The sequence below is a fragment of the Neodiprion virginianus genome, chromosome 5 (assembly GCF_021901495.1).
Source record: "Neodiprion virginianus isolate iyNeoVirg1 chromosome 5, iyNeoVirg1.1, whole genome shotgun sequence".
Lineage (NCBI taxonomy): Eukaryota > Metazoa > Arthropoda > Insecta > Hymenoptera > Diprionidae > Neodiprion > Neodiprion virginianus.
Window position 1 is genome coordinate 21,107,032 of NC_060881.1, and position 15,523 is coordinate 21,122,554.

Sequence of the window (15,523 nt, forward strand, 5' to 3'; positions counted from 1 at the left end):
CAAAATATTTCTCAAACAAACCGTATGTCCGTGTATAGGTACGATCTCATGCAACCTCAATTCTTGTCACCGTGAATTGAAATTATGCGTACCTACTTCAGCTTTCACATTATAAATATTTTCAACGAATGTTCAATGTCTCCGATTTCAAATCTCATTGTTTCACCGTCATTATTTTGAGGCGCATTTCACTTGATCACACTGGCCATGGTCCTCTTATCTTTCTTCCCGATTGACGTATAAATGTGCAATTACGGTTCACAAATCCCGGCAAAATTTTCTGTGCGAACGATTCCGTTTGGTTAAGCTTTCCACGGGATTAATGACGGGGTGTTACCCGTAGTCTGAGCTTCATTTTGATAATTATTATCGTTAGCATTCATACGAGTCTTCAATATTGTGAAAACATTACTCCATTTAGTACAATCCAACGAATAAATAAAACCTTCGACTGAATTGAGTTTTTTTGTTTGTATTATCTTGTTTCACACTTTGATGGCAAACAACAACATTCTTTTCATTGTTGATTTTGCTTTTGTTGTGTTTTTTGTTTGAATTTTATTTTCCTTTACCACTATCACATTAAAATATGAAAGGATTTGGATCTGAAACAATCACGTCTGGCATAGAACTAAAACGAATACAGACGAAAACTACTGAGTATTGGAAAATTGAGAAAAGTAATAGCAATATACATTATTACACATATATATTAGACCTGTCCTTAAAAAGGGCAAAATCGAATTTTAATGGTCTTACCCTCCAAATCAGTTCGAAATAATTAAAAAAAAATGTCCGAATTTTTAAAAATTTTTCCCTCCGAATTTACCCACGCCTAGGAAGCCTTACTTTTTCCCATAAGAAAAGCATTGGTTTTTCGGGATTTTTAATCGTTTTTTTTACCGCTGCCGTAATTATCAGCAGTAATTATGAGCCCAAAAATGCTTGTATCGAATTCCCAAAAATTGGACAAAACGGTAACATAAGTGTCAACATTTTCTGAGAATTTGTGATTTTTTAGCTGATTATTACGGCATATATAATATATAAAATATATATATGTTTTTTATATATATATATATAAAATATTTATATATATATATATATATATACACACACACACACTTATTATTCATAACAGATTAAAAAGAAATTCCAAGGTACAAACACGCGACATTAAAAAAAAAAAAAACCGCGAGAACTACATACGCAGACCTAACACCAACCTAAACACATAATTAATTGAATGTTGCAGAAGAGACTAACAATTGTACGTTTCGTCAACATTGTAAACGTCATCGACTGTTGATTGCTTGACTGTAGGCTGCTTGTTACTAACATTATTATAATACCTTTACTTTTCTCGATTTCCAAATACTCGGGTTTTTTCGTTTTAGTTCTACACCAGACGTGATTATTTCGAATTTAAATTCTTGCATCTTTTAATGTAACAGAGGTAAAAGAAAATAATATACATATACCTATATATATATATATGTATATACGAATGTTTATACGCATACATATACCTATGCAACGTATACTACCTCTTCATTTATCAATTCGCATGGGACAAATTTTCAACTCCGCATATATATCGAGCGATACACATATACATACGTATGTACATATTTGGATTATATATAGCACCGCCTCAATTTATTAATATTTATTTATAACAATAATAATGACAATAATAATAATAATTATTATAATAAATCATGAATTCCAGAAATCTTCGCACTCATACCAGTATTCTTATAACTTCAATTTCATAATTATCTCAATATAATTGTTACGCTATATGCATATGCATACATATATATATTTCATATGTAATAATTGTATTCATCAATATTATATAATATAATATAACTAAAATTATATTCTTATATTCCGAATTATTTCGTCGACACGATAGTAGAGATTGTTTTGTCTGTAACCATTATTCATTTATACATATGTATCAGGGTGGTCCTTTTATTTAGGGGTCGGAAAAATTTTCATCGGGGGGGGGGGGGTCCCCAGATCTGTTCCAAATCATTAAAAAAAATCGGTGTAAAGTTTTAATCCTCTATGTCAACTGGAAGTCGTGCCTCTTAAGCTCCGAAAGTTTTAACTGTACAATACATATACCTGAACATTGAAAATTTGAAAATTTTACAATTATTGTTCCCTTATATATAAGCCGAATAAAAGTGATTCCATTATGCTTACATAAAAAAAGTAATACATTATAAAATTATGATAAAATTTTCAAATTTTCAAGGTCTGTTCCTATCATTATAACCAACAACTCTGCCAAGTTTCAAATCGGTCCCTTAATTTATACCAAAGTCATACAAAACGAAATAACTGGTTATAAAAACTACATGTATTTTAGATTTAAAACTTCCAGCGCTTAGTGGCACGTGTTTCAGTTGACGTAGAGTATTAAGACTACATAAATTTTTTTTAATGATTCGGAACAGATTTGGAAGGCGTCCCAAAAAAAAATTTCCGAGCCCCAATTAAGGACCACCTTAATATATGTATATGTATACTATTCATTTCTAAAATTACACTATAAGATCCGTACGATATCGTTTATACTGCTACAACTACTTGTATACATTAAGATTATAATTACTATTAATATTATTTTTGTTGTTATTACTGTTGTTAGTACGATTATTATTATCATCATCATCATTATTACGATTATTATCATAATATTATTATTTTCATTATTATTTTTATCATTATCCTTATGATTTATTGTATAGAACCAGAGCAAATTATTGTTAATATCTTGCTAAGCGAATCAGCAAAGTTTAGCACTAAATATTAGTATTTTAGTATCTGCAGTATTTACTTGCTTAGGGGATGGGAGTTTTTTTCTACGAGTGACAATCACTGCATTTATAATAATAACTTATGCGTTTACAATGTGATTGGGTGCAGTATGTTTGAATGTAAATACATTGAATCGTATAAAGTTAGTAACATTATTACTATTATAATTATTATTGTTCGTTTTTAATTCTATTAATATTACGTATAATGTATATTATATAATTTGAATAACTAACATTATTATTGTTATTGTTATCATCATTATTATTCAATTCTAATTATATTTTTACTCTTGCCAAGTCAAAATTGATTCGTAGTCGAGTTTTCGGCGATTTCACTCTCTCCCTATTTTGTTTTCTGTATGTACTGTAGATATATATCTCTATCGTATAAGTATCTATTACTCAAATATTTGAGAAAAAAGAATACGAACTAAAAAAAAAAAAAAAAAAAAACAAGAATGTTTCCGGAAATAAAGTGTTTTTAAAATTTTTTCAATGATCATTTCCTCACGAACTGTTGGTATCACAGCGGATTGTGTATGCGACAAAAAATTACGGCCATAAAAAGGAACAAAAATTGGCTGCAAAGAAGAAAATACAAACCAATCTTGTTTCTTTGTTTTATTCACAATGTTAAGAGGATGTTCTAGTCAGTCTTGACGGACCAAGTAAAATATCACTTATTTTGACTATTACACACGCTTATGCATCACTAAAGCAAAAAAGCTACTGATAAAGCCATTCTAAATGCAATACCAAATAAGAATATCTGAAAAAAGACTTCATTTACGAAAAATTAATGTCAGAAAGTGCACGTATACATTTCCTACCGTTATTCTCGCATGAAACGAAAAATTTTTGGTTCTGTTCCTGATTGAGATTGCATGTAGAATGGCGCTATCAGTAGCTCTTTCGCGTTAGTAATACGTAAGCGTAGGTAATAGTCAAAATAAGTGAGAATTCACTCGGTTGGTACAGACTGTATACAGCGTTCTCTCGAGACCAAATTCGTCAGCGGCATATTTTATGAGTGTTTAAAAAAAAAAAGGATTCAACGATTGTCACATTGTACAAATAAAGAATAAAGCTGCGTCACTCCATGACTAACTTTTTCTGGATCCTTATCGCTTTCTGCCTTTCTTTAGTTTTCCATTACAACACGTAGTAATTTTCATTTTCATTATTATTATCATTACTAATATACGCAGCTTCGTATTTAGAATTGTACAGATTGGTATAGAATGTATGTAATATAATTTGTCACTACCTGTGTCCATGATTCTGCGTCACTTAAAAAAAAAAAAAAGCAAGAATAATCTTCCTATGATCCAATTTTTGTTCTTGAAAAATATCGCGGAGATCCTACTCGTTAATGTTGAGGAGCAAATATGTTTTCCGGTTAAAAAACATGAACCAATATTTTCGAAACGCGCAACGGATTATCGGTCTTACAGATTTTCATGATCATGCAACGAGTGTCTGAATACGTGATCGACCTTTTGCCACAAGTAGGTATTTTATGTATGCAAGTACAATATTAATTCGAATTCAATAAACTTCAAACTATATAATATATGTATATATGCATCTATATACACGTGTTACGTATGTATATATCTATAATATGCTGATCCTAAGTCGTATGTTTAGTTGGTCTGCTGAAACTGCAGCCTGCCCTTCTGATCGTTTATATAATACATATTATATATGTGTAATTGTTGCTACCGTCCTTATTATACAAACCTTTATTTAAATTTTTTTTGTTGTATTCCCTACTCACCGAACGAACGGAAAAAAAAAGAACAAGCTGACGGATGAAGAATATAATTTTTCTCATTTGTGCCATGTAACAACCGCATGAGTGTATTCATCATTTTATACCGTGATGTGGTAATTACAACATTAATTCACTTCAAAATGTTACCGTAATTCTCCCAGACGAAAGAACGTTGAAAAACCCGATCAACAGGAACTATAATGAAACTGCGATATCCAAGCCGAAAATATGCAATACCAAAGAACAAAGGTAACAACATAAATAAATACCGAAATATCGTATCGTCTGCAGAGAATTACAGAAAACTTCAACGATGATTGATTTATCAAATGAGTAGATGTCTACATCTAGAAAACAGTATCAGGGATTGAAAATTGCAATCGTTTACCTGACATCTATGATCATTAAAATTCGTGCAGGATCAAGGATCTTAAGCATGACTTTGGAAATCCTATTTTTGTAACGCCAATTTTGTTTGTTCCGAAACTTTTTGTCACCAGATACCAGAAAATCCATGTCGGGCCGTTTGCTCATGACAGACGCCGAAGTTTCCGAAGCGACGCGAACTATAAAAATATCTAAGATCCTTTGTATCATCCAGCAGTTTCCATGACCTTACGCTGAGACAGTTTCAACCATGGATTTTTTTATAATTTCACCAAAGTTCTCGTCACTGCAATCCTCGCCGCTGTTTTGCTGTTCTGTCATTTGTGGCTGGCTAGTTTCAGGCTGCTGATGCTGGAGCGATTTGTCATCCTCTGAATTTGCTTTGTCAGGCTGCTGCACCGTCGGGTACGAGATCTGGTGACTTGTCGACTCCACTTCGCCGTAGTACGAGTAACGACCCGCCAGCAGTTCCGAGAAAGGTTCAAGTTTCCCGAGCTGCTGGTGATGCTGATGGTGGTGCTGATGGTGGACTGAGCTCATTGTTGGCTGCTGAACAGAGTTCAGGTTCGTATAATGTGACGGCGGGCCCTCGTCCTGCTGGACGTAGTTTGTTTCGTAATTAGATGGCGCCTGCTGGTGACAAGCAACCGACATCGATGTCACCACGTTACCGGCACCCTGGAAAATAACATCCGCCGTGATTAGACGCGAAATCTAGCTGCTTTGTAAAGTGACGCGTTCCAAACTGGTCGAAGGGTTGAGCGTAATGACCGTATTTGGGGTTCAGGTACACTGGATCTTCGATGCGTCACTGAACTTCAAAAATCAAAATTTGCAAGACATCAAAAGACTCTTTCATAAGTGGTTTGCAAAGTTACTGAACATTGGCTGTCCCCTCGACAACAGCAGGCAACACTGATAGATTGTATTGATGATCACCATGGGATCCGTGACGTAGCCGCCATAGTGAGAAAACGCTTGAGGCGTGTGACTGACGGATTGAAATTGATGATGAAACTGTCCCCTGGAAGTAGACGGGAGCGTTTGATAAGACTGGTAGTCCTGGTAGGTGTTCTGCTGGAACTGTTGAACAGAATGAGCCGCGTCTCCGCCGTTGGAAAACTGCTGGAACGGTGGACCCACAAACTCGGTTGGATGAAGAAGCTTTCTCTGGTGATGATGATGGTGGTGGTGGTGGTGGTGGTGGTGCTGCGGCTGACCTTGAGCTCCGCTATCAACGGTATCCTCACTGCATGTCTGGTAACAGTCATCCCGAATGGCGTACAAGTCCAGACTGTCTTCCCGGGTCCCCGGTATCTCGGGCTGCTGACAGGAGCCGGCTTCCTGTGGAGGATTCGTGTAGTGCAAGGTCGTGAACCCTCCTCCATTCACCGCGCAGGAACCTTCGACGCCATCCATGCCGACTGGCAACCCCCGCTGCGCATCAAGGTCATGAAGGTCAGTGCAGTCCTCGTCTCGGTGCTTCTTTTCCAGTTCCAAACGCATCAGTGTGTGAATAAAGTGCGTCCGAACTCTTACTGGGTTGAACTCTATCCTGCCCGAACTGTTCGCGCAGCCGTCGCGCGAACAGCCACAAGGAAAACCAGCACGATCCACCTGAGGGTGATTAATCTTTTTTTTAACAAAGTCACTTCAGAGTCCTGTAAATTGATTCGAGCTGCACTCAATTATCAAACGGTTTTTGTTACAGTCAGATTCGAAATTGTATCTTACACGTCTTAAACATTGCCCGCAGATTTTGGGCACCTGTTGAGGTATTCAAGTTATGTTTGAACAAGATCTGATAATTCCAATGCCATCGCCGATGATCTCGAAGTGATTTTGAAGTGGTATCAAAAGTTTGAGATCACTCTCCGAGTGAGGTCACGATCGGTTTGATGGGCTTCAAGTGCTACCGATTGAGCTTTGGTAACTTGAAAAGGGTTTCAATTGGTTCCACATCATTTCCGGTCCGGTTAAGGATGGTTTGCGGATATTTTGACGATAAAGTATAATAATATCAATTCACTTACCTGACATTTAACGTGAGCCCTGCTGCAAGGGCAGCTTTCAGGGTCACAATAGCCTTTGCACCCACAGCCGCAGTGTTTCCTACTGGCCCGAATGTCACGACACTCGTCTTTTTCGACAGTGTCGATTTTTTGCACCCCAGCAGCTCTGAGAAGGGCCCGTCTCTGCCAGGTGGGAACAGGGAGGAGAAAGTAGTAGCTGTCAATGTCGAGTTCCTCAGTGTCACTGGGTTCCTCGTCGGTGTCGTCACTGGGATCTTCGGAGCTCGAAGCAGCTTCAACAACGTTGTTCGCAGCCCGTTCTGAGCGCAACTGAGCTAACCTGGCACGGTGAATCCGCCGCTGTTCGGCCGCGTGTTCCGTCAGCGAAAACCTCTCAGCATGAGTGTGGGCCGCGCTCATGCCAAGCGTGCTTCCTCCCTGACAAAGACATCATTCGCGGGTATTGTAACTCACCGAACAGAGTAATAGAACATTAATCCTAACCTGTGACGGCACGCAGGTGAAACCCTGCGCCCTCGGGAAATAGTAAACCGTCACCGCGTCGAATTGGATGTTCCGCTTCTTTTTCTGCGACTCGTCAGGGTTCAACCTCTTCGCGTCTGGTTCACCCTCCATGCAGTCCGTCAACCGCCTCTTCAGGTTGCTTTTCGGTGGACTTTGAAGTGCAGGGAGTATCGGGATCGCCAAGAGGTCGGGCCTCTGCACCTCAGACCCAGTCATCATTTCCGCGTCTCCTTTGACCGGTACAAAGTTCTCCAGTTGTTCGGACGCTTTGGACGAAGAAAAACAAAGTCCGTTATGCGCCATGTACTCGTGTGCAAAAGAAATTTCTTTCACCAATTAGGTAGTGTCTGAGGTATTGAACGAAGATTTTTTTGAACATCTTATTCGTCCAAGAAATTTTAGCTGAGGATATTATCGCTGAAAATTTGGTATTTTATCGAAATAGTCTGAGGAAAGCCTCAAACGAGGTCGAAACGTTACGACAGAATAAGTGTTCGGCTGGATCCGAGGAAACAATCTGCCGTTAGATGTCGTACAATGTTTATGGAAGTTCACTAGCAGTTGACTTGTTATTTGTTTTTTAGCAAAATGGTGGACACCACTCAAGTTGCTGCCCACCTCGAAACTGTGACTTGTAATATTTCCAAACTTACCTTCGTATAACAGGGGATCCGAGTTTTGGTAACTACTCCAATTCTGATAAGATCGAAAAAAGTGTCAACCAACTATTTTCGAAAGCTAATAAGACCATGACTAACAAAAGAAATTTCCTCGCTCCGCGCAGAAGCCATGTCACATAATGTCCGCTTGCTGTAACGAACTATTACCATCCCGCAAACCTCGAAACCTACCTTTGTCCTTATTAGAGAGTATTTCGTTGGGTATCCTATCAAGAAAGGAAGTTTCCGAGTCACTTTCTGGGGCAGGAGCTGGTCCAGGTTCGCCAGCGATTTCGCCGCCGAGTCCAGAATCGCTTCCATCTGACCTAACTTCGTCCCCGGCACCGGCGGCGAGGGCAAGACTCTCGGCTGAATCTTCAGTGAAGGTCTGCGGTCTGTCCGACTGAACCCTGTCGCAGTCGACGATTATGTCCGTCGAGTCGCCGCGAGTTTGAAGCGACTCAACGGGCTCCGTCGCGGCACAGATCGCAGCGGGCTCAGAGCTGCAATCCGAGTCCGTCTCGGTTTCAGCGTCCCTAAGGGGGTCCTCAGCGCTTTCGGTCGAGCTGCAGGGACTTGCTTCCGGATAGGCGACGATAAAGTCGAGACCATTCGTCATCGACGAGGCCTGGAGCTGGACGCAGGCGACGTCAGCACCAGCAAAGACTATTTCCTCACCCTCGACGAGTTTTTGAATCACAGCCCTCGGACTCGAGGGCGTTTGCTCAGTCCTGCCAACACCGTACTCGACTTCACCAACACTCCCGGATTCACTATTCTCAGCCTTCTCATCGTTTCTCGCGATCATCACCAGTTCCTCACCACTAACAACCTCCGAATCGCACTCCACTTTTCGGGACCACCACGACGACGACTCATGCTCCGTTTCTTGGTGCCTCGAAAGCTGGACTCGAAGGTCTTCTTCAGCGATCAGGTGCTTCTCGGCACTACTGGGTGTCGATTCTGAGCCTTTTTGCTCGGTTGAAATCTCTTCATCGTTGGCATCGCTCGCTACCTCGTAGAAGGTGGAATCTGGTGTCAGGGATATTTCACCGAGGGTTCTTTCCCTAAGGCTCACAACTTCCGGCGACAGTCTCCTCACGTCGTTCTTCAACTGCTCGGCCCTCTCGTCCGATATCTCAACCCCCATTTTCTTTATCTCCATTTTTATCGGCAGGAAATCGGCAGGAACTGAAATTGCTTGCTGATGCTCACTCGGTTCAGGTACCAACGAACTCGTTCCGCTTTCAGGATTGCCTTCGGTTGTCGTCGACCCTAACGAAGACGAACCCGGTTCCGATGTTCTCGCATCTTCTCGGTCCACGTTTACACCGCGGTCAGGCGCCGAAAGCGATTCCATATCGCTGTGGATCGCGCACAACTGAAACAGATCACAACACCATGATGAATCCTTAAATTTCAAGACTGATGCAATTAGACAAGGAACTCGATGAGGAGATGCGCTTTTTTGACATCGGGTTTCTCTTTCTCTCTCTCCCGCTGAAGATTAGCGAATTAAATGGAAAAAAAATATTTTGTGGTAAACACCGAAACTCTTTCTCTGTCTTTTTTCCCTCGAGAAAGGAGACGACGGGAATCAATAAGTCGGCAGTGCCGCGCGTTTCCCGCCGCTTGCAGGCAGGATTCTTGTTGTACAATTTAACGTGATATACTGCCACGGCTTCGTTTTGCGTTTCGCCGGATTGGGGACCAAGAATATCGATATCTCACTGTGGCTTTTACCTACTCCTTTTTCAATTCTTTTTCTTCGAAAGAAACGCGACGAGGAGAAGCCTCTTTCCATGTACGGACGCAAGACCATACGGACCATCGTTTCGACCTGTTCTAATCAATCCGCTGAAGACCAAAACACGTTCGCACAACTAACACGCGCTTTAATTCAAACCACGAGTGTGCGAGTGGGAGGAAAGGAGAGAAAGTGAGTTGGTGAGACTGAGGCAGAGAGAGATTATTGATTCTAGGAGGGGAAGATGAGAGTGAGGTACTATGACGCCAGAATTCGGTGTGCATATTATCCGTACTCGCGATTTTATTACTTTGTTCAGTGGTGATTCGAGAGATCGCAGAATCCGTGACATTTGTTTATTTCTTTGTTTGTACATTCGGGAGTTCGTTTATTTGTTACAATTTCCGGCTGGCCGGTTTGTTAGAGACCCACGATACAGAACCTCCTAATTATTTCGTTCGTTTTCCCATGTTCTTTCTACTATAGCCTTGGACCCCAAGTAATTTTTTTATTATCATTACCATTCTCAAACATAAATCTATTCTTTTGACAACTCAAACACATATTACTTTCATCCTTTTTTCTCATAATCACGAGGATTTCTATTTAGTGAAACTTTCGAAAATGTTTTCAAGTTTCTGTGGTGTAAATGATTTGAAAAAACACTCGTGGAGCCCGTTTTACGACAATACATATCGATATTTATCTATGTAAAATATTTTTGCGCAGAAACACGAAGTCGAGCGACATGAAATGATTCAACATTGACTTTTTCCAAATTCAAAGTATTTTGATTTTCTTCTTTCAGTACTTTTGATATTTGTTTTAAACTTTCATACGTATATAACTTGACGAAATATTTATTATTATTAGCTGTTTGATACAGACACCACTGTGAACCTGAATCACTTCGGCTCTTTTAGTTCATAAACAACTTTCTTCATTTTCAGATTTATTCTAGCTGACTGAATGCGCAATACCTTCAGAGATCGGAATTTTTCGATTCGATGCGTCCTTTTAGTTCCTCGTCTTTCATTTTTACTTTTTTGTTACGTACTCGCATTTGAATTTGTTTATAAATATGTTTTATATATATAATACATATCTATGAATAAATTCAAATATGTACATATATATAAATATATGTTTAATATTGAGGTGCTATATTGTAAAAAATAAATGCTGATAAAATTTTTAGCGTTAAATTGATCAATTGTAGTTATCATTATTGCCATTACTACAATTACAGTGTTACCTTTATCTGATTTACAAAATTGCGCAAGACTTGTGTTTCTGTTTTTCAAGTTGATGTGAAAAAGATTAAAATTCTACTTTTCTGCAATACTTGTTATACTTTTATTTTTTCTGCAGTATTTTTTCCCAATCAATTTTTATACTTCCGTGTCACTCGAAGAAATATTATACTGTACTCCATTATTACGATGTACACGGGTATAATTCAAGTACAAAGAGTATAGCCGCGGTGTTAGTTGAATTCCCGCCAAATCGATAAAACCGACTGTCGACAGCAATACGAACAAAACGAAGGATAAAAAAGAAAAACAAAGCATGGAAAGCTGGCTCAAAATAAACTCCTTAATATAATCACGATTTCGATCTGCGCCTGAGAATTTTGGATTCGGATTTTTATATTCCCAATAAAACGACGGAGTGACAGACGCGCTGAAGAAAATACAAGTTATCGCTTTCTCGAACCTAAGCACGAAACTCTGATACTGATAGGGTGGTTATTTTTGTTTTAAATTTCCATTTCGCTTGCCGTCGATTTACGTCGGGGTGAAACGAGAAGAAGGGCCGAGGTGACGGTGTAATATACTACTGGATGTATGGACTACTAGGAGTTCGTACTTCGTACCGCTGCTCCTGGCTTATGTGCGACGCGTTCGTGATCTCGGAGTGAAATGCAACGGGAATGGAAAGCGCCAGTGATATGATCGAGGCGGCGCGCAAGGGGTGCCGGATGGCACACAGCGCGGGCTTCCTCCCCGTGTAGTAACCCCGAGTGCCGGTGCGGCGCGGTGCCGTGTCAACGAACCAGCGCTGCGCAACGCCCGATGCGCAGAACGCGCGCATGCGCGACCATCGCCACTGCCCTTTGCTCCGGGAAAATAACCACGATGACGACGATGGCGGTGAGGAGAAGCGTCGACGGGGACACCGAGCGACCGTACAAGCTGCGCAGAGATACCGGTACGCTGGTCCGTCTTTCCTTCGAACCTTTGGCGCAAAGTCGAAAATGAGACGCAGGAGTTGTTTGCCTAGCGAGAGACGCCGGGGCAACCCGGTGAAGGGATGGCGGAATGTGAATATGATATCCGGAAGGAGGTACAATGGGAGTACAAAATTATTCAGAACACTAGGATCGCTGACTTAGTTTAACCTTGCGACACACGGATGATGATGTTTGCAACTGTTGCCACTTACACGATTTTGTTTTTTGCAATTCTGTATTCAGTGTACGTATTGTAAACTCCTCGTTACCGCCAATAGTGGCTGTCTCGTGGGTACTCATGCATACTGGAGGAAAACCCGCGGCGAAAGAATCGACCCATATTCGGCTGTATGAGGAGGGTCGTACTGTGTAGCGTACACTACTGCTACAATATGCAGATTGTGGTACGAAGCCGGGAAATGTCCATCGAGAGGACTCTACGGTATCGTGTGGATTACAAAGGAAAGGAATTTTCGTGGTGTTTCTACACTGAGTGTCTGCAATGTAGATAATCTCGAAACTTGTTGATTCAAAAATTCATTAACCGGTTCATCTTGAACCCGGTGACGAGACGGATCCAACAGGCCTCATCCGACCGATTTCCGAAGGACAGATCCGCAGATATTGCAGTTTGACAGTCCGCCACTACTGCAAGCTGGTCGCAAGCTAGAAGCGGCCAGAGAAGCTTGCGAATTCTGATCGAGCCCCTCATAAAATTTCGAACGGAAATATCTTGCGATGTGTTTGTTCGATATTGACCTGCGAGGATTCGTTGAAATCGATTCCATACAGTCTGTGACATGAGTAGGGATAAGATACAGTGCTTCTGTAGAAATCTAATTCATTCGTGGCATTGTTTTCTTTTTAATTCGCTCACGAAGCATGATATGTGGACCCAGTGATACTGAAAAAATATTTACCGAGGCATGTATGTACTACACATGTATGTATACATACGTCATTTAACAATAAGCTTGGGGCTTTTCTCGTTGGCGGACTCACTATCGTTACGTATTATCATATTTCCGTAACCAGATATTTTTCAATCATGAGAACGATAACCGAAGTTTCAAATCAGTGCCATATTCTGTCCATTCCATTTATGTGTCCGTTCGTTTGCACACTGGGGTGAAATAAAAAAAATCGACGTTTATTACGGGAACTATATTTGTTTTTGCGACTTTTCTTCTTCGTCCCAGTTTGAAAATAAATTCTGGGGTTATTTTCCTGCTAAAAGATTATAGATATGTACACTTACGCACTATTTACAAACGTGCGTATGTATTTACATACATATAAATACGACAAGGAAGCCAAGGGCTGTCAACACAAGCGATGAAAGGAAATAGATGAAAAGAGACAGGGAAGAAAAATGAGGAAAGAAAGAGAGGGTGGAAGGATGAGCGACAGACGGAATCAAAGGGGACCAAGGGATTTTCAAAAAAAAAAAATGATCGGAAGGCAAGGAATCTAAAGAATTCACATTTTAAGATTCTGCTGTGGACACTACTCTTTGTCATTTTTCACTGTTCTCTGACTGTTTATCTGCTAGTTATTTCCGATAGTTTTTGTAAATATGCGAACAAATCTAGGCATGTAAACTTCCGGTTATGTTTACTTGATTACATCGCATATCGCATTCATAGAATATTGAAATCGTCTTCGTCTTTCGTATCTACTTTTTCTTATCCTTTTTATTCGTCATCCGAGACTTCATGAAGCAGCAGCCCGGCAACGCGGCGACTTGCGTCAATATAGCGTCGTCTTTATCGCTACGGCGCGAATCCCGTTTCCCGCGTTATTCCACCTCCACCTAACTCGCCCACCCTTCTTCCCTGCTACCTCACACTCAGGCCTTCGCCCTATCTTTCTGTAACTGACCATTCCTAATATCAGCGTCTCATGCTGCGTGTGCACCAGCTATACGCATACAAATCCATCCCTGCACGCACGCAGGATATGCACATAATTGGTGCTAATGGCAAAACACACACATGAACGTACACATAGCATTGATTTATTCACGTGCATCGTATCATGAAAAGAGGTTAAATTGTAACCACTAGAAGAATGCTTTTGTTTTTCGTTGATTTTCTGGTCGTTTTTGTGGGCGTGTTAGAAATGTGGTATTTAATTTAACGCCGATTCAGTTCTATAAAAGCCGATCTAACCTATAATAACTAAGCGTTGAAAGTAACCCGGCGTATGAAGACGAGGACGAGATTTAAAAAAAAATTTTTTTATTAATGAGACGACGTTTTGATATTCCAACTTGTTTGGAGCTGGAATTGCAAATTTCCTGCAACGTTGAAGGTTAAAGCAAAGAGCAACGAGAGGTTCAGGATCCAGCGTGTATAGCATGTAGTACAAGAGTTTCCGCGCGGTGTTCAATTTATTAACACATTATTTTTTCCATCGCTTAAGTGTGTACATCGTCGCATGCCAGTACATCAACTATGTAACGTATACATACATACACACAATGTACGCTACGATTAGAATGGATAAGAAAAAAAAATGCGGCGTCAAAATTTCATACACCTATCTATGTATACGTTCGAGGTATGTAACACAAGTGCATACATACAAAGACACATCGCATATAACGGGCAACAATGGGCACAATGTGTATATCAGTTGCCTAGCGACGAGCAATCCACTCTACTCGATTCCACGGCGACGAATGCATATCTACGTATACACGTATATACCTACACGTATATAACGAGTGACGTTTGGATCGACACACACTCAAGACCCACCCACACGCAAGCATACACACAAGAAAACAAATACCTATACGTGCATATTCCTGGCGCATAAGGAGTCGAGCGTGGGTTATAGCTGTATACAGGGTAGAGAAGGACGAGGGCGAAGGACCGACGTGGCTAGGGCACTCAAAGGGAAGGGGGGCGGCTAGGTGCGCGACGACCGCGGGGTACGCGGATCGGGGGGTGAATCAATGCCGCCGGTTGCCCTGGCAACCCTCGCGCCCCGATCTTTCAGCGCGCAAGCAGAAGCGTGACGGAGTGAAGAGCGGCGGCGGCGGCCGTGGGGGAGGGGGACGTGTGCGCTTTCACAGAGCGTGTTCCACGCGCGTGTCACCACCTTCCCGCAACCAGCTCAACCACCGTGTCCGGACTTTCGCAAAAGCTGGAGGGACTGAGACTGAAAGTCTCCTGGACTCCGGGTCCAACTGATAGGAGGAAGCGTGAGAAACACAAGGATTGGCGGAAAGAATTAGGTTAAAAAAAATCGGAGGGCTATTCAATCTGGCAGAAGGGAGTGAATACCTAGCCCATCGGAAAAAAATTAAAGAGGACACTATAATGAACGGTTATTCGCC

General features: G+C 40.9%; 1 protein-coding gene across 1 annotated transcript; it reads right to left on the minus strand.

Annotated features, from left to right (window-relative positions):
* Positions 1-4,975: 4,975 nt before the first annotated feature.
* LOC124306457 (uncharacterized) lies at positions 4,976-11,910 on the minus strand. The gene is made up of 6 exons (XM_046767210.1): positions 11,814-11,910; positions 8,390-9,578; positions 7,518-7,804; positions 7,035-7,451; positions 5,941-6,618; positions 4,976-5,679 (listed from the first exon to the last, which is right to left on the minus strand). Exons 2-6 carry the CDS (start codon positions 9,555-9,557, stop codon positions 5,230-5,232), a joined length of 3,000 nt encoding a protein of 999 aa, XP_046623166.1. The 5' UTR covers positions 9,558-9,578; positions 11,814-11,910; the 3' UTR covers positions 4,976-5,229.
* Between the last annotated feature and the right edge of the window lie 3,613 nt (positions 11,911-15,523).